At 36.0% G+C, this 18,596-nt stretch overlaps 2 protein-coding genes across 5 annotated transcripts; one reads left to right on the top strand and one right to left on the bottom strand.

Annotated features, from left to right (window-relative positions):
* The first annotated feature begins 647 nt into the window (after nucleotides 1-647).
* On the top strand, nucleotides 648-5,634 carry LOC111792875 (phosphatidylinositol 3,4,5-trisphosphate 3-phosphatase and protein-tyrosine-phosphatase PTEN1). Its single transcript, XM_023674488.2, has 8 exons — nucleotides 648-994; nucleotides 1,434-1,763; nucleotides 2,097-2,273; nucleotides 2,887-3,000; nucleotides 3,619-3,807; nucleotides 3,965-4,198; nucleotides 4,525-4,626; nucleotides 5,117-5,634. Exons 2-8 carry the CDS (start codon nucleotides 1,473-1,475, stop codon nucleotides 5,249-5,251), a joined length of 1,242 nt encoding a protein of 413 aa, XP_023530256.1. The 5' UTR covers nucleotides 648-994; nucleotides 1,434-1,472; the 3' UTR covers nucleotides 5,252-5,634.
* A 1,203-nt stretch (nucleotides 5,635-6,837) lies between these two features.
* Nucleotides 6,838-14,205, bottom strand: LOC147792977 (uncharacterized). Of its 4 annotated transcripts, XM_087122902.1 has the most exons (5): nucleotides 14,048-14,203; nucleotides 13,434-13,498; nucleotides 13,271-13,343; nucleotides 12,578-12,643; nucleotides 6,838-7,053 (listed from the first exon to the last, which is right to left on the bottom strand). In XM_087122902.1, the coding sequence occupies exons 2-5, from the start codon at nucleotides 13,463-13,465 to the stop codon at nucleotides 6,979-6,981; spliced, it is 246 nt and encodes an 81-aa protein (XP_086979028.1). In that variant the 5' UTR covers nucleotides 13,466-13,498; nucleotides 14,048-14,203; the 3' UTR covers nucleotides 6,838-6,978. The 4 variants fall into 4 exon arrangements, with proteins under 4 accessions (XP_086979028.1, XP_086979027.1, XP_086979025.1 ...); XM_087122901.1 differs by lacking the exon at nucleotides 6,838-7,053 and having other exon boundaries at nucleotides 12,478-12,643; nucleotides 13,952-14,205; XM_087122899.1 differs by lacking the exon at nucleotides 6,838-7,053 and having other exon boundaries at nucleotides 12,478-12,643.
* Nucleotides 14,206-18,596: the final 4,391 nt, after the last annotated feature.

Here is an 18,596-nt window from a genome sequence, read left to right as displayed (position 1 = left end):
ATAAGGTCAAATCATATGCTTGGTCAAGAGTAGAGACAAGTCGGCTAACACTGCAACAAGTGAACATGTACACACGAGTGGTGTATGGTTAAACAAGCATAGTTTCTGCATGTTCGGTCGATAAAGAAGAACCTCACATAAAGTTCAATGAAGGCGCAAAGCGGCTCGAAAAATTATTACGAAACTTGAATTCTCTTCAAACTTGTGATGTATGTATGCATGTATGTGTGTGTATATAACAAAGGTAAAGATAACTTGGTCTGGAGCAGAGACAAGTTAGCTAGTATTGCACTAAGTGAACATGATTAAACAAACTTAGTTTCCACATAAGCTGTGTTCGGTTTGCAATAAAGAATCTCGCATGAGGTCGACAATGTGGTTTGAGTTTCACCTGTTACGAGCGTGTCAAGATCATTGGGTCGTATGATTAAAAAATGCAGATACATAATTAAAAATAGATTTTTGGGAGTAAGGAATTCGAACCATTTAAAAAAAAAAAAAAAATTAAATTAAATTTCCTTTATTTTAAGAAGTAGAGAGAGAAAGAGAGAGAGAGAGAGAGAGAGAGAGAGAGAGAGTTGTTATTTGTGCCGCCAATAGCAACGGTCATAGAAATTTGCCTGAAATTCACTTCACGTCCATAACTAACTAATTGACCCGAAAAGCATCCATGTTTCTTTGTTTTGCCCTACAATGGCGGCCATCTTTCCTCCAAATTTGGGGCTCACAACCTCCCTCCAGATCTCTCTCTTCTTCCTCCTCCTCCCTATCTTTCCCTTCTTAATTCTACCTCCCTCTCCCTCTCTTGACCTAATGGACGCCATCTTCACCTCCCGTCCACCTTGAATTCCACCTCTTTTTTCTTCTCTAAGGCTTTTCTAGGGCATTCCATATCTCTCATCTTTCCAACTCTTTAACAGCTCGGGATTGGGTGCCCTAGAACTGTCTGCTCTTCGTTGTCGTCTGGGGAGCTTATGATCATCATCTAATCCTGGTAATGCCTTGTTTTTATCCCTCCTTTTTTGTGCTTTCTGGTTTCTTTGTGCCTCTGTTTTGTATGGATTTGTAATGTAGTCGAACGCCTCACTGAAAATTGTGGAAATCAAGCAAATGGTTTGTTAATGTTAACGGAAAAAAGAAATTTGCGATTGCTAACTTTGCATAATGGATCAAGGAAGGTAAATCCATTTTTCTCAAGTAGAGCAAGTTTTGTTTCATTGTTCGAGATCTCGATTTACTTTCCTAAGAACCTCATCCTCCAAATGCTAACTTGCAGCCATTCAATTCGTCATTCAACTGTAGAACGTGCAAATTGTCACTTCATGAATCATCATTAGTGTGAAAAGATTGAAACTAACACTAGTGTCTTTTATCCGAAAGTAGCAATTGGTGCATGTATGCTATCTTGGACTAATTGCTTTCTCCATTGGTAGCTCTACCATATATGAGGAGGAACCTGTCACAGTGATCAAATGGGGGCTAAATTTTCAAAGCCGAGTCAGGCGAAGGACTCGGCAAAGGTGGAAAACCTTAGTCTGCAACACCATCTCATCAATTATCTATCAAAAAGCTTTTACATCCGTAACTTGGTATCCAAGCAAAGGAGGCGCATGCTTGTCGCCGGCTATGATCTTGACATGTCATACATCACAGATCATGTTCTGGCAATGTCATTCCCTGCCGAACGTATGCGTGCAATGTATCGTAACCCCCTATGGCAGGTAAAGTCCGTATTGGACATGAGGCATCAAGGACACTACAAGGTATCATTCTGACTGCTTAATTATAAATCATTCAATCTATCATATCTTTTACTAAACTTGTAGAAGTTATTACTTCTATACAAAACCCTTTTTCATGGAAACTGATTATAACCAGAAGTTTTATGTTAAAATTGCAGTATGTAATGTAAACATGTCCTAATGGTAATGGAATTTTGAGATAGCATGAATTTAGAAACGATTCATGATAATATTTTTTTGTTATAGCGGTCTTTATGATTGCTATACTTTTAAGAGCTTATCACTTCCTGTTATGTGCCCTGGAAAACCTCCATGACTCGTATGCATCTTGATATTTCTGTTGGGACAATGCAGATCTATAATCTTTGCATTGAAGAATCATATGATCCATCACATTTTCATGGGCGTGTGGAGTCATTTCCTTTCGATGATAATCATGTTCCACCTCTACAGATGATCAAACTTTTCTGTGAAAATGTCTCTTCATGGCTATCATCCCACCCAAAGAATATTGCAGTTATACATTGCATGGTAATTGAGACCTCCTAGACAAGTCTAAAATGGTTGTTCTAGTAGATTTTCCCCAACCCTTTCAATTTCTTCATTTCCTCCTACCTGTTCAATGCTATAAATTGCATGGTAATTTAGTATATCTAGTATGATTATAATATATTGTCAGTTGAAATAATTTCAAGGAAGATTTTGCTTTTATGCATACAAGATAATGTATCTGATAGCTTTGCTCAATCCAAACAAATTGAGCTATTATCATGAGACAAGCCTACCCTCTCAGTTTCTGGTTGAGTGGTTGTTTTATTGCTGCTATTTTTGTTTTGATTTTTTCCACGGATAAAAAATGGTTACTGTTTACAGGGTTAATTTATTTTGCATCTAAATAGATTTACGTTGGTTCCTAGTTTTAGTAAGAGTCATCAGATATAATTCCTTTAGTACTTGGTGTATCATTGAAAGCCATCACACAGCTACCAAACTATTGATTTAAAGCCAGGGGAAGAGCATGACTGTTGTTTGAAAGAAAAACTCTGGAACAAGAAATATAAGAAAAACATTTTCATGTCTTTATCTTACTTATTTTTTTGCTCACTTCATTTTTAGTTTCAAACTACCTGTAACTACGTTTCAGGCTGGAAAAGGTCGAACTGGATTGATGGTATGTGCCTACTTGGTTTACTGTGGCATGTCACCAGAGGATGCACTTCAGCTGTATGCTCAGAGGCGGACAACCAATAATGAAGGAGTAAGTCATGTTAGGTACTAGAATTTAATGGTTGTGTGGCATCGTAAGATGGTTAGATTTAGTAGTATAAAACTTTGATTTGAAAATTCAGTTCTCTTTTGTTATTAATAATGGACTACTATCTAAATTTAGCAATCATAGGTTGTGAGAGCGGTAAAACATTGACCTTGCCATGTGCTAGATTACTATTTAACTCGAATAATGAAGTATTTTAACCATAAGTTTGATTTTATTACATTCTTACTATCTTTTCAGTTATTTTCACGATATTAACACATGGATTCTTGATATGAACTAGAACTAGAATAAATCTCATCATTTAATATGATCTTAACAAGAATAGGAAGATGGAGTTTCCATGTCTTAAATCTAATGAAGAGGGATAAAGACTATAACCTATCATATGAAATGAAGAAAAGACAAGGCAAGTAGTTCAAGGTATACTGTGAAGATTAAAAGTTTGGTTAAGGGAGATAAATCAGCCCAGCTCAATGAAACAGTTTGTTTTGTATTTTGTCACCATATCTTTTCTAATGTATATATGTGTAAGTTTAATATAAAAATCTTAAAGTGTGGTGCTTGGTTATTCACATTGATATTTTCTTCTAATTTTAACAGGTATCAATTCCAAGCCAACGACGGTATGTGGGATACTGGGCAAAGTGTCTTTCCTTTCCCAAGGGAGTTTATAATGGACCACCTGAGGTGAAGTTGCCCGAACCGTGTAGGAGAGAGTTGCAGAGAATTCGTCTTTATGACACAGTTAACACTGAATCAATTTTCTTTGTTGTCTCAGAATTGCAGGAGGTAATTTCTATTTCAATTACTTCTCACACTATCCTTCATATGTTGATAATCTCATTGCTTTCATTGCGAACCTTAATTTACTAACTAATGAAAGGAACAAAACACTATATCATCTTCTTTTTGCTTACATCAAGACTTCATGCGTTAATGTTTGTAGATTCCTTCTCAGCTGTACCGTCCATCTATGGAACTTACCAGGAATCGTTGCAGACAATTCAAGAAAGGTTATGAGAGATATGACAGTCCTCGTTACTTTTTATCTTTTGTTGAAGGCAAAAACGAAGAGAATGAACCAGAACTCGAACCCCATCTTGTTGTTCAAATGGACACCGAGTGTTCTGCACTGTACCACAAAACCTGCCTTGACTACAATTTTGAGAAGCCTCTACCAGTAAGTCACAAGAAGGCTGCTCTTTCTACCATTACTTTTAACAATCATTTGAACATCCTTTATTTCTGATGCACACAATGTACAGATTACTTGGAAAAAACTAATTTTTTACATCAAATTTGCTACATTTCTTTTGGCAACAATTCAGTAGGCCTTGCTTTGGGAACACGTTGATTGAGTTCTACAAGACTCATAGAAGATTCAAAAGTGCTCTTAGCTAGCTAACATTAAATTCTACAGTGTTTTATTTTGTTCACTTAAAATGCGCTTCAAAGTACCTTTGTCTGTCCTTTCTTTTGTTAAGTTATGTAATTTGACTGTAACAGCTAACTGGAGATGTGCGCATCATATTCTACGCAAAGATGTTCGGAGGGCGTCTCTTCTATGCTTGCTTCAACACAGCTTTCATTAAAAACAGCTTGCTACAGGTACTTCTTTGACTCTGATTTTCGACTGCTTCTAAATCCTTGCTCTGCTCTTGAAAATTATGATGTCATACAACATGGGAGCAACTCTTTGTCTTGAAGGCTTGAACTTGCACTAAATACTGTGATAGAATTCTCACATTTAAGGTCACATTTAGTTCTTATGGCTTGTGTTGGCTTCAATTAGCCCTATGGTTGAGATGATTTTGTCAAATCTCTTAAAATGTACCTAAAGTGACCAAATATATGTAGTTTTCTCATGTGACAAAGAAAGAATTATATATTTATAGGGTGAAGAGAGACAATAAGCTAACATCCAAAGAAAATGGGGCGGGTAAGAGAACCATCAACATTTAGTCAATTATGGAAGTTTTGATAGATTTAACTAAACAACTCATAAAACTAAAAGAACCAAACTGAAACCAAACACAAATTATAGGATTAGGCAAAGTGAGACTCTTCTGATTCACCCTTTGATTGATGCATATAACAGCTGAGGTTGCCGGATTTGGACAAAGTTGGGAAAAAGGGAAGGTCAATTTGTGGTCCTTCCTTCTGCTTGGAGTTGGTATTTGGTCCTGCAAATGCAAGACACTCATTTTTTACTTCATCGGATGATGAAAAGTGATGATATGTCTTAAAATCTCAATGTTCTTCATCCAGACAGATCGGAAGTGAAATGCTAGTGATGATATGTCTTAAAATCTCAATGTTCTTCATCCAGACAGATCGGAAGTGAACAGTTTGAAATCACATTATCTCCTGTAATCAATCATCTTCTCAGTGAGCGAACAAAGATCTTCTCAGTGAGCGAACAATTCTCTTAAAATCATCTTTGTATCCATTGGACTTTTCTATTGGTGGAAGGCATTAGGAGGAATGAGCACGAAGTTTTGTATGTTTAGACTATGAAATTTTGCAGGAAAGGAAAAGTTCAATGAAAAAAATCAGTTTTGTATATACTTCTAAGGTGACCATGATTCAACTTTTATGAACCTACTCTTGTGCCTATTCCAAGTGTGTTTCAACATTTTTCCATTAAGTTCCTTCAATGGGGGAATAACTGAACAATTCGTTCTTTTAAATGTTCGAATTAACATTTTCATATGCAGCAAAATTTGGTTTCTTTTTTTTCAATTAATTAAAAACGCTGGTAAGAAATTGAAAGAATAACATAACATTTTCCCATTAAATTCCTTCAATCAATGGGGGAATAACAGAACATTTAATTGTTCGAGTTAACATTTTCATATGCACCAAAATTTCATTACAAATTTTAGTTTCTTTTTTTTCAATGGTAAGAAATTGAAAGAATAACGGAACATTTTTCCATTAAGTTCCTTCAATGGGGGAATAACATAACAGTTAATTGTTCGTTCTTTTAAATGTTCGAGTTAACATTTTCATATGCATCAAAATTTCATTACAAAATTTGGTTTCTTTTTTTTCAATTAATTAAAAACGCCCGTAAGAAATTGAAAGAATATCTCAAACATGTCATTAAATCTGTTGGATTCAAAATCCATTTTAAGTTTCATAATTGGAAATGCTGGACACTTTTTAAGTTTCATAGTATAGTTAAAAGTTCTGTGGTGAGAATGAAACCTTCTAATATTTTATATACTAAATTATGTTCAACATTGATAGTGTCGGATAATCTATTTACGAATTAAACTATGGAGTGTGACACTCTAAACCAAAAATGATGTATAGAATAATAATTCAAACTAAATTGAGATTAGAATACGATAATTTATTATGTTAGAAGGCAAAATTTATGCAATATTTTCAACTCTGAGATTTATTTCATGTTTCATGTTTACCTTAAACTTTATCTCATTTATAACACCATTTATGTAAATTAATGTGGCAACCAATGTGTAAAAATTGATTTTGTAGTTAATGAAGCATACAGATATTACTTTCACCAATAGACTTTCTTTTTACCTATGTTTATCAAAAACATTTTTGTTCGGGTAAGAATTCAAATGTTTTCTTTTCTTTTTTTTTTTTTATAGGAAAAAGAATGAAACAGACATCGAGTTTTCTTGATTTGGTATCTACTTTTTACCCATGTTTTACAAAACTTGGATAAATTTTGAGAAGTGAAGTTATTTTTTGTTTTTAGAATTTAGTAAAAAAGTTACAAAGGTTTTGAAAGAAAGTCAAAATACACGATGAGAAAAGCAAACACATATTTCAAGAACTCAAAAAAAAAAAAAAAAATCAAAAGCTTATGTAATTGTAATTACATATGATCAAAATTTTAGTTTATACTATGGAGAAAAAAAATTACATAAATACGAGTCACATTGAGACTTTCCTTTCACAGTGAATTGAGAGGTCGTGGTAATTTTACCTTTTAGCGTCATTATTAGATATAGCTAACGCATCCCCTTTGCTAATAGAACTAACAAAACCATCTTCACTCTGCAATGCACAAAATAATTTTTTAATAAACTCATCGAGTGGAACAAGATAACAATAATAAATTGTTGCAGACTTTTTCTTGAAGTTACCACTCGACCAACTTATGATCTATTTTCATACCTCCTAGACGTAGAAGTAGAGTATTGGAATATAAAACTCTATAAACAATGATTAAGGACACTTATGCATTTCTCATTAAACAATACTACCAGCACATACACGACACGAAGTTGATAGAACAAGTATCAAAATAATTTCTTGTGAGTTTATAGTGGTTGATTTTGACAACATACTAGTTTAATTAGATCCCAAGGAGGAACAGCTAGAACATGTGCATGGCGCAATCCTAGTAGGAATCTAAATAAGTCAACTCAAGTAGAGAACATATAAATAGAAGTTAATGCATTTGCTCAACGACATGGGGGGTGTCAATCTAACGGGGACAACCTGCAAGAATTTGTTCCATCCATCTCCTCTTAGAAACACTCTAACATGACTTAAGCAGGTTTGTTGACTAGGCTCAGTTTTTGTGGGATTTTAGAAACTCTTTTGTGATGTGTTTGGCTTTTAGTTTGACATTCATGGAAGTTGCAGGAAGATAATCAAGGAGTTCCTTCTCCATCTCTCTCTTTTTTTTTTTTTTTTTGTAGAGAAGGGAGAGTCTTGTGAAATGTAAGAGCCCAGGCCCACCCACCGCTAACAAATATTGTACTCTTTGGGTTTTCCCTTTCGGGCTTCCCCTCAAGGTTTTTAAAACACATCTACTAAGAAGAGGTTTCCACACCCTTACAAAGAATACTTCACTCTCCTCTCCAACCAATGTGGGATCTCACATGAAAAGTGAGAGTTTGTCCGTAGGTGGGGCAAGAGAAATAGTAGAAATTTTAGATATTGTTCACTAGGCGGCTAAATATATGAAATTGTTGAGCAATAAGCCAAGTTAAGAAAGGCTGTAACAGGAAGAATACTACAAAGGCAAACCATTAGAAAGAAAAGGAATGCAGCAGGTCCCACTAAGAGAAAATAAACAAAGCCAACTAAAGTGATCCCAAAGAAGGTGAAGGTTCAAGAACTACGTTTGCCTCCATTGTGCCGCGCACTGCTTCAGTAAAATCTCCTACTTATTCTTTGTGTAGCTGCAGCACTTTCCTTTAGAAACAAAGTGGAGCTTTTTCCCTTAGTCTTGTTTCTATTTCGTAATTCTCTTAACCAAAAAGTAAAAATAAATAAACAAATGAAGATGGCAAGACTGCAGAGGGATATCCAAAATAGCCACCTTCGATAATGATGTGAAGTTTCAATTCCATTTTTGGAGGACATGGAAAGTTAAAAATGTGGATTCAGTTGTAGTACAAGCCACCAACAGACAGATGCAGACTGAAAACGCTTATTACAGTCTAGAGAATATGATAAGATACTTTTGTGGATCTAAGCCTTTGCTTTGAAACGAGATTCATGCCATTGGAGTTGATAATTCTTTTAATCAAATGTAGAACAAGACTGAGTATATCTTGTTTTTAGATTCAACATGTCAAACTTTCATGCAAAACAATTGATTTAATCACACTTTGCCTCAATCCATAGACGTTAGCTAAAAGGCAACAGACAATTGATTTATGGTATGTCTTTCATTCTGGTGTAGTCATTATTTTTCTTGTAATTTTGCGAGTGTATGACTCCCCGCCACTTTTGATATCTACGTCTACCAAAGGAAATTTCTTCAAAATGTACTATAGGAGGATATGACTAGCTGCCGAATCTTCCTACCCCATTTATATGCTATTAATGTTATTATGGTCCCTTATTGCTTGCTAGCTTATAACATTTGCTCTCTAAAATTGCTTCAAAAAGTTTTTCAAAACCTTCTCTAACCCCGTTTCTAAAATCATTTGCTCTCTAAGTCATAGGCTTTTTGTGCCACCCGCTACCCTAGTTTTAGTTGGCTGACTTTCTCAAAGGTGAAAGTAAGTGTTACACAATCGCTTTGTGAGTCCCAAAAGAGTGCGATTGTGACAATTGGAACAGAACTACGTCAATTCCTTTAGTGAAATTAGTAAACATTTCGACAACTAAGCAGTTGGGCAAGTCTCATGTCAACTAATTGGTCGAGATCAAAGAGCAGATGTTCTATCTACAGGAAGTCCCTGACAATAATTGGTTTTTGGATTCTCATCTAGATGAGATTTCCACCAAAACCGACAAAATTAACGCAGTAGCTGGCCGCCTAGATGAGATGCCCATGTTCAAGGTTGAGACCTTAAAAGACAAAATCACACAGTTGATTGCTTCGGGCATGGGGATAGGTCGATAGGCTCTGTTATCCACATGGACAAGCGTGTCAAAGGTTTAGAAAACTAGGGGGGTACAATCCAGTTTAACAAACTAAAGGTTCTAGAGCCTAAATCCTTCAGTGGGATTCAAGATGCAATCCAGTTTAACAAACTAAAGGTTCTAGAGACTAAGTCCTTCAGTGGGATTCAAGATGCCAAGAATCTAGCATGATCTTGAATAGTACTTTTAAACCATAAATACTACGGCAGAGGAAGCAAATGTTACGTTAGCAATAACGCATCTTCCTCTGTTACGTTAGCAATAATGCATCTAGCTGATGTGGTGGAGATCCAGGTATGTGAATATTCCAGACCGTTGATGACAGCATACACTTGGGAGAGATAAAAGTAAAAACTTGATTCACAATTCTTCCCTGAGAATGTCAAGACATTAATAAGACGAAAATTTAGGGAATTGAAATACATTGGAAATATCCGAGACTACGTCAAGCAGTTTTCTAAGTTAATGGAAGATAACTATGATTTGTGCGAAAAAAAACAAAATTTTGCCTAAGGACTGGTGATAGACTTGGAACTAGAGGAGGAGACTATAAACCCTTTCAACAAAGAGGTCGAAATTAAGCTGAGACTGCACAACCAAAATAATTACAATTGGGCCCTCGTCCTTCTCCATACATAAGGGGGCCCATCGAGTATCCAAGTGCTCAAATTGAGCGGCCCTCCAAGTCTTCCAAGCAACATTTAAAACGACTTCAAAAGTCAAATCTAAAACGGCAAAATTTGAAGTACCATCAATCGGAATCATCGACAACCCCCACATGGGGCCCCTGAAGTTCTTATCTGTTCTTCGGAGAAAATTGGAGGGAGATGAAAGAGTTAGTGGACGGGGTCTTATGTATGTTGAGACCTGAGTTAACCATGGATCAACCAAGAGCACTATGGTCGACTCTAAAACCATTCACAACTTCGTGACAGAGACCGAAGCAAAGTTCTTGAACATACTCTGGCACAGTGATACAAGGAAGACGAAGGTCGTCAATTTGGTAACCCTACCCAATTTGGGAATTGCAAAGAGAATTACAATCAAGATGGCGACTTGGAATGTACATGATGATTTTGTGATTGTCAAGATGTACGATTTCAGCATCATGTTAAGGAAGGAGTTCCTATTCAAACACAAAGACATTCCCATACCCCTAGCAAAATGCTTAGTGATGGGATCCAACCCCACCATCTTTTAAACTAGTGTCAAACATTCAAAAAGGGGTGAAGATGATATCAACGCAACAATTGAAATGAGGCCCCACCCACGACGAACCCACTAGTAGACTAGTTCTTATAAAGATCCAAGGGCTGCTAGAAAAACACCAAGATGTAATTCTAGAAAGGCTAACACTAAAGTTTTATCGCCACGTAGAGGGTTAGATCATGAAACTGAGTTACTATCGGAGGCGAGACTGCATGCCAAAAATACATACCGTAGGGCTCCACCCAAATTAGCAAACTTTGAAAATAGCTAGACAACTTGTTGAATGTCAAGTTTATTAGGCCCGCAAAGGCTCATGTCATTGACCATCCATATGCTGGAAAGAGTCTCCAAGACTACAATTTCACCAAAGCGTAAAGATGAACCTCTAAAGTAGCTCATGATTACTTAGAGAAAACATCTAGGCGGCGGATGAAGAAATGGGTGGATCTGAAACACAAGCCACTGGAATTCCAAGTCAGAGACAAAAGTTTTGATCAAGTTAAAACCAAAACAGTTTCGATCTAGAAGCAACAAGGATCAGTGACTAGTGCGAAAATAGGAAGAACTAGTCGAAGTCATTAGAAGGTCAGAAAGGCATCATACAAGACTCAATTTCCTTCATGGATAAAGATTCACTCAGTTATCCAGGTAAGTAACTTGAAACTCTACCATTCTGATTTAGAGAACAACGACCACAACGAGGTGACACGACCTCCCCTCGCAATGAAGAATAATGTCAAAAAAAAGTAGAAGAGATCCTAGCTAAGAGAATAGGACGAATAGGCAAGCCAAAAAGAGATGTGCACAAGTTCCTTGTATAGTGAAGGGACTCCTTTATGCAATAGAGAATGCATTGAAGACCTAAAGTCAGTTGCTATTCACATTGATGAGTTTGAGTAGATTCAGTTAACAAGGACATCATCCAATTAAGTGGGAGAGGATGTCCCGGTCATGCATGTCTAAGACATATTACCCATGGTTGCATGCCCATTCCAGATCCTTTTACCTTGCTTTTATTATATGTCTTTCATTCTAATGTAGTAATTTATTTTTCTTGTAATTTTGTGAGTGTATTGCTCTTCGCCACTTTTGATATCTCCACTTGCCAAATGCAATTTACCTCCAAATGTAATTTACCTCAAAATGTAGTGGATACAACTAGTCGTCAAATCTTCCTACCCAGGTTACATGCTATCAATGTTATTGATGTTGTGGCTTATTGCTTGCTAGCTTATCAAATCTGCATTCAAAACGTTTTCCAAAACTTTCTCTAACACCATTTTTCAAGAATGTGGCGGAGGTTAAATCATAGGCCTATTGTGCCACCGGCAACCTAAGTTTCAGTTGGTTGGCTGACTTGAGGACAAGAGTAAGTGTCGCACAGTCGCTTCGTGAGTCGCAAAGAGTGCGATTGTGACACCAAGCTCCTTCCCATAAATCTCTAGCCAATCATTGAACATCATATTCCTTTACAGCCATATATATTCCACACAAAAAAACATATTAATTGGTAGTTCCCTTAATGAAAGTACAACTTAACATATCTCTGGTCAACTTGACATTTATTGCAGATGATCTATATGTCTTCTACCCACTATAAACCTTTCTGTGGTTGTTTAAACGGGAGATGAATTTAATCATAGTTAAGGGTGACTGGGGTTCATAGGATGCTATCATTGTGCTTTAATATTTTATACTGTTTCAGTGTACATTGTAGTCCTTAGTAACTAACTGGTTAGCCTGGCCTGGAAGTTATTAGAGACCTAGTCTAGTCATAGGTAGAGTTAATGGCAACTGACAACCTTGCACTACCAGCCTAACTCTCGAAGGAACCCGCTGTTACAAGCTTTAAGCTATTTATTCCATCCAATCAAGTTCCCAAGGTAGATCAGAATTAAGTCAGATTTATTAAGAATTTGACATCTTTGAGCACATTAAAAGAACACATCCAAAGTATAATTATGTGCAATTTGGATATCACAACCTTCTTTGTTAGACCATGAGCTGACATTATTTCATAAAACTTGCGCATGAGCATTTCTTCTTCCACCTGCAAATATTAGAATTGCAATTACAAGCACTAGTAATAGAACCAACAACCTTCCAGTAGTAACCCAAAATTTTCTCTCAAAAAGCAAAGTTTCATCTCAAGAGCAAATATAACAGACTAATACAACAAAACAACATTAAGTTGATTTTGAATTTTTAACTGCATTAATATCTTTTGAAAGTAGACTGAAATATTGTTTGGCAACCTCCCTCCCAGTCTTTCTCTATTGATAGTAAGTTATCATAAAAAAAAAAAAAAATCCAAATCGATGAAATCCTGTAGGACTAAAAAATCTAAAATAGCATTGTACTCGTAGTTACTTCAAAGGACTATATTCTGCAATCAGAACATAAGCCAGAGCCCTAGAGGCTTAAGAACTTAAAATGAAAGCCAAATAAAATAAAATAAAAAATCTCTAACTGAATCAGATATCCACGGATGCCAATCAGGTTAATACATAAAGACAGGCGTATAGAATCATATATGTACTAATATGTCAGATTTTTTTCTAACTCCTTCTAAAAGGTAAAAACTTAGAAAGGTGGACAATACAGCTCAAAACAATATGAAATCGATAATGCAAGTTCATCAAACAAATCAGAAAATCAAGAGCAAAAGAAAAGAAACCTGAAGTTTATGTAATTCATGGGACATTAATCTATAAGCATCCATAAGAAGCTCATCCTGCTTGTCCAAATGCCTGCACAACAAATTTAGAAGTTAATGATCAGTATCCCTATCCAAAGATACTAAAGGAATTTCAATACTGAATTCGTTGAAAAGAACTTACTTCAAAGTCTCTCCCGTGTGTTTGGGATCCATTCCTAGAGCTTTAGACTTCAACACGTTCTAAAACTAAGATTTCCATTTTTAAAAAAAGTACCCTAAATCAGTGATATTATAAATGTTTGGAGAAAACTTAATGGGGCTTATATATTTAGATTGGTTGGATTGGATAAGTTTCAAGAAATATGATCCAGCAAGAAAACATCAAGCAATTTGAGGTAACAGATTCCCGTTCGAGACATCCCCAATTAAAAACTGAATTCTTCAAAATATATACATCTTCAACAATAATTTTACTGATACAAAAGAACCCTAGAAATAAAGGAAAACACAAGTACTCGAAATTACTTTCAAAACCAAAATTGCTGTCCTACATTCAGATAGATGAGAACAAGGAATAGAGTATTAACAATTGCTTCTAATTACAATTAAGAAGTCGTTATTTCATTCACATAATCAATCAATTAACTGACGGAAATTGGAATAAATAAGGAAATTGCATGAAAGGGCGAGATAGGCTACACTCAATTATCTCCTCTATCAATTGCTTAATGGTTAAGTGAAAGAGAATGAGTAGGCGGAAGCACAAAGCGTTAAGAACAAAAATAAACTCAGTACTGTCGCCTCTCAACAGGTTTGCTTCTCAAATCTCGGCGACGGCGACGGCGACGGAGACGGTGACGGCAAGAATGAGAGCAACGACAGAGGAGCAAAGAAAGGGAGAGGTGAGATCACAGGTGGGGTGAGAGGAGGATGGGCCCTCAGTTTCCGTCTTCAATTTCCTTAAATTCTCTATTTATTTTTATTAAATTATTCTAAATTTGAGAAATAATTGTTTTTTTTTCTATATACCATTTCTATTTTTTTAATATAATTCCTATAAAATAAAATAATATAATTTTTAAAAATTCAAATTTCGTAATTTTTTTATTTATTAACTATATGATACATACATCAAAACTAGCTTGAGATAAGACGAGAATTAGGGCAGAGTAAGGATGTAGCCGAGAATGTAATCTTCGTTTGTGGACCCGAAAAAATTTATTTATATTCTCTCTCTTATTCCTTATTTAAATAGAAAATTCATATTCCGTTCGAGACAAGTCCTTAGTCCAGTTTAATATTATTAGGACATCTCTATGGTTCAGCTCGAAAACATATGTTGTCACGACGAAGTATGCAGTTTGAACTTGTAAAGTAAAACATAAAGGGTTATAAGTCTTGAATGAACACTATGCATGATATTGGTTTACATAACAAAGATTTTTAAAAAAGATGTCATCCTAAGGCGGTGAAGTGTGAATGTTACAACGTTTATACATGAAGATGAGGCCAATAAGGGTTATGGAAGCAACATATTGGCCTTAGAAAGATTTATAGATGATGCCCGAGAGAGCTAGACGTTCAACCCAGATTTGGGTTTGAGATCTTGTAACGTATGGTAACCAATCAGGACATACCCATACCCAGCCTTTGATGACCATTACTCTAAAAGCCAAACAAGTCTCCATGCAGATCATGTAGCAGGCTCAGACATATCAATTCACTTAGGCTATGGCAACCACTAAAAGAATTATGCACCCTATGAGCAGACCATTACCAATTAGAAGTTTCAGTTACTATGGGAATCATGGCTACAATGGTTCTAGATAGAGTTTACAGAGACTACATTCATGTATAAGGGCTTCTAGGTGCACAACAGGCGCATTATGCTACTTATGAGACATGGAATGAAGGACATTTCTAGTGGAGGATCGTTCAATAGACGATAGATTTATTATGAACCTCAAATGAGAGATCCAAACTTAGTAGCAGCACATGGTTATCAAGATTATATGACCGTGCTTAGAGTCGTCCATAGGATTCGATATGCATGCTCACTAAGTTAAGGCTATGGAATCGACATAGGCAACTAGTGAAGCTTTGAAATGAGGACAACAATAAAAAGCTTGAGCTAAGGCCGACATTACCATCGTCCGAAGAAAGGATGGACCCCGACGTCGTAATGATACCTACCCTCATTTAGGTCACCTGGTTTATAGTATGATTGGAACCAAGTTTCACACACACATATGCGTATGGATTATTAGTGAAGCATGCACAAATAGTGATAGAACCTAGAAACCATGATTGAAGTATCTATCTTGGTGGTAGCAATACTAGCGGCTAGAAATAGGTTAAGACTAGCAACAACGTAGTCAGGTTGCAGGAGATGTAAGGAATTTTGAAGTCATCATGTGCCTAATATGGTTGATTTGAACCAAGGCATCAATCATGCAAGATAAAATTCAAGGAAGATGTGAAGAAAATGTTGTTCAAATTATCACAATATGTTGTAGTTCATATCACATTAAAGAAGAATCAGGCTTCATTTATTCTTGAATGGTTACAAATTTTGGGTGGATGATAATCTGGAGCTATGGTGTTTCTTGACGTATTTTAAGCTTTTATTTACTTACATTTACATAGTGACTAATTATGATCATAAAATATGAAACTTTGTGCTTTCTTTCAGCTAATGGTTAAGTTTATTTGCAATTCTATGTAGTTTAGATTGTATGTTTAGAATCATTCAAGTCTGACATGATTAAACTTTGCTTGTGAAGTGATTCTAATTTCAAAGAAGTGTTCTTGTCTTGAGATATTTGATCAACAAGATAATTTGAATCTTACTTTTACTTGGGTAACATCAAATCAATTCGTGAACTAGGGGTTTGCATATCCAGACGCGTATGAGAGTTCTTAGATTCAACTGGCTAGAGTTTTCTTATCAATGGTTTCTGAATCTTGATCAGAATCCTAGGCATTGAGCATTATACTTACATGTAAAGGAAACATCTTAGAGCTTAAAGAAAAGCTAGCCACCACATTAATACCTATAGAGTTCTCTAGGATCCCGTATAGAAACTCTAGGGTTGAGGTTCTTAGATGTTACAGTGATGATATGTCACGTCTAACCATGAGAAATTGTGGGAGCTAGCCTAGGTGAACACCATGAGACTCATTAAAGAATTAATGACTCCCAAGAAGCCTGAAAAAAACTCAAATGAGTAACAGTTATCACGTGTTACGACATGATATAGGCCTGATTTGGCCACATGCGAGGAACTATGGGCTAACTTTAGTGAAACAACAAGGACAACCAAGACCATGATAAGGTCAAGTTACCCTTCGTTGAGGATTAAAGAGAAGGACATATCAAAGGTTTGCACATAGAAGTCATTATGGATGAGATTACCATTATGTCATTCGGTCTTACTAATGCTCCTACAATGTTTATGGAACTGATGAATCGAGTGTTCAAGAATTTTCTCAATTTCTTCGTCATTGTCTTCATTGACGACATAATAATGTACTCCAAGATGGAGGAGGATCATGAGGATCATTTAAGGAGAGTCTTATTAGTGTTTCTGTGAATGTTTGATTAATCCACCCCACCTAAATGGTGTGAAAGTTATCTTATTTATAATCAAATAAATGACAAGGATATGAAAATAGTAATAAATGGAAATAACAATACAGGGAAAGATACCTATGGTAATAAGGCCAATATTATATATTTGTCTTATAATAAAACATCAAATATAATATATATGTAAACTATAATTTATTACTAAATATCCTTAACACCCCACCGCAAGCTGAGCGTCGGATTTGAACGAACGTGAAGCTTGGATCTAAAAAATTCAAAGAGGTTGAGAAACACTTTTCGTGAAGATGTCAACAACCTGGTTCAGAGGAGGCGTAGAGAAACACTTTCTTGGCCATCGAAAATTGCAGAGGGATCGCCGCTCAGCGGCGATGCTGCCTTGGCTTCGGCGAGAATATGTCTAACCCAACTTAGCGACGATGATGCCTTGGCTCTGGTGAGAATATGTCTAACCCCAAGAAGTAGAAGGGGAAACCTAGAGCAAGGGACAAAGACAATGTTGAAGCCGGAAGAGTCGCCACATTGGGCGAAGGAGCCAATTTTGGCGAGAAGGGCGGCGACAACTTGGTTGGCGAAGAGGCCAGTGCGGCACCCAGATTCCAAAGGTAAATCTCTGCATAAGATCGATGGGCTTATCGAGATTCTGTATATTTCCGAAGAAAGCGCTGATGAAGATCCTAAGATTAGGGTTTCTGTGAAGGATGAACGGAAAATTGGGAAGAAAATGAAAGAGACTATGTTTGGAAAAGGTGAGATTGTATGTACAGAGTATGGCTAAGGGTGATTTGGAGGTCAAAAGAGCGGAGCCGAAGAGTAATCAATCGGCTCTACCTGCGGTAGCTATAGAGACTGTGCCTGGAGCATCAAAGCCAGCAGGGGTGGTGGAGAAGAAGATGAGCAGGGGATTCATAAGCCATTGAAAATAAAGGATCGGGGTTGCTAAACCGAAAGGGCTCTGATACCATGTGAATGTTTGATTAATCTACCACACCTTGAAAGTTATCTTATTTATAATAAATAAATTACAATGATATGGAAATAGTAATAAATAGAAATAACAATAAATGGAAAGATACCTATGGTAATAAGGCAAATATTATATATTTGCCTTATAATAAAACATCAAATATAATATATACGTAAACTATAATTTATTACTAAATATCTTAACAGTTTCATACCAGCTATATATCAAGTTCTCAAAGTTTGAGTTTTGACTTCAAGAGGTGGCTTTTTGAGGACATGCTGTATTGATTACAGCGATTATAGTAGACTCTACTAAGATAGAGGCAGTCTTGATATGTTTAAAATCAACCTCAATCACTAGAGCGAGAAGTTTTCTGAGTTTGGCAGACTACTATAAGAGATTTGTTCAAAACTTCTCCAGAATTCAACAACGTTGCCATCTCTTTCTAATGGACAACGTGTGAGCAAAGTTAAGAGCTTGTGGACAAGTTAGTGATTGCACATAACTCACAATGGCAGATGGATCAAGTAATCTCATAATGAACAACAATACCTATAAAAAAAAAGCTCGGGTTGCATGTTGATATAGAAAGGCAAAGTGATTTCCTATGGCTCCCAACAACGTAAGAAATATGAATGCAACTATCCTGCCCTTGATCAAGAGTTGGCAGCTATGGTGTTCACATTTAAGATATGACAATATTACTTGTATGGAAAGAAGATACATGTATTCACCAACTATAAGAGTCTCGAGTATTTGTTTACATAGAA

This window comes from Cucurbita pepo, chromosome 4 (assembly GCF_057944985.1).
Source record: "Cucurbita pepo subsp. pepo isolate OVF chromosome 4, ASM5794498v1, whole genome shotgun sequence".
Classification (NCBI taxonomy): Eukaryota; Viridiplantae; Streptophyta; class Magnoliopsida; order Cucurbitales; family Cucurbitaceae; genus Cucurbita; species Cucurbita pepo.
Note: the sequence above shows the minus strand (reverse complement) of the source record. Positions and strands in the feature narration are given on the sequence as shown.

Bases quoted from the DNA above. Each gene is read 5' to 3' on its own strand.
- LOC147792977 (XM_087122901.1), bottom strand. From the start codon at position 13,465: ATGGATCCCAAACACACGGGAGAGACTTTGAA. The intron at 13,344-13,433 runs GTAAGTTCTTTT...TTTGTTGTGCAG, and splicing joins CACACGGGAGAGACTTTGAA to GCATTTGGACAAGCAGGATG. The intron at 12,644-13,270 runs GTTTCTTTTCTT...TAATATTTGCAG, and splicing joins ATGAATTACATAAACTTCAG to GTGGAAGAAGAAATGCTCAT.
- LOC111792875 (XM_023674488.2), top strand. From the start codon at position 1,473: ATGGGGGCTAAATTTTCAAAGCCGAGTCAGGCGAAGGACTCGGCAAAG. The intron at 4,199-4,524 runs GTAAGTCACAAG...TGACTGTAACAG, and splicing joins ATTTTGAGAAGCCTCTACCA to CTAACTGGAGATGTGCGCAT. The intron at 4,627-5,116 runs GTACTTCTTTGA...TGCATATAACAG, and splicing joins TTAAAAACAGCTTGCTACAG to CTGAGGTTGCCGGATTTGGA.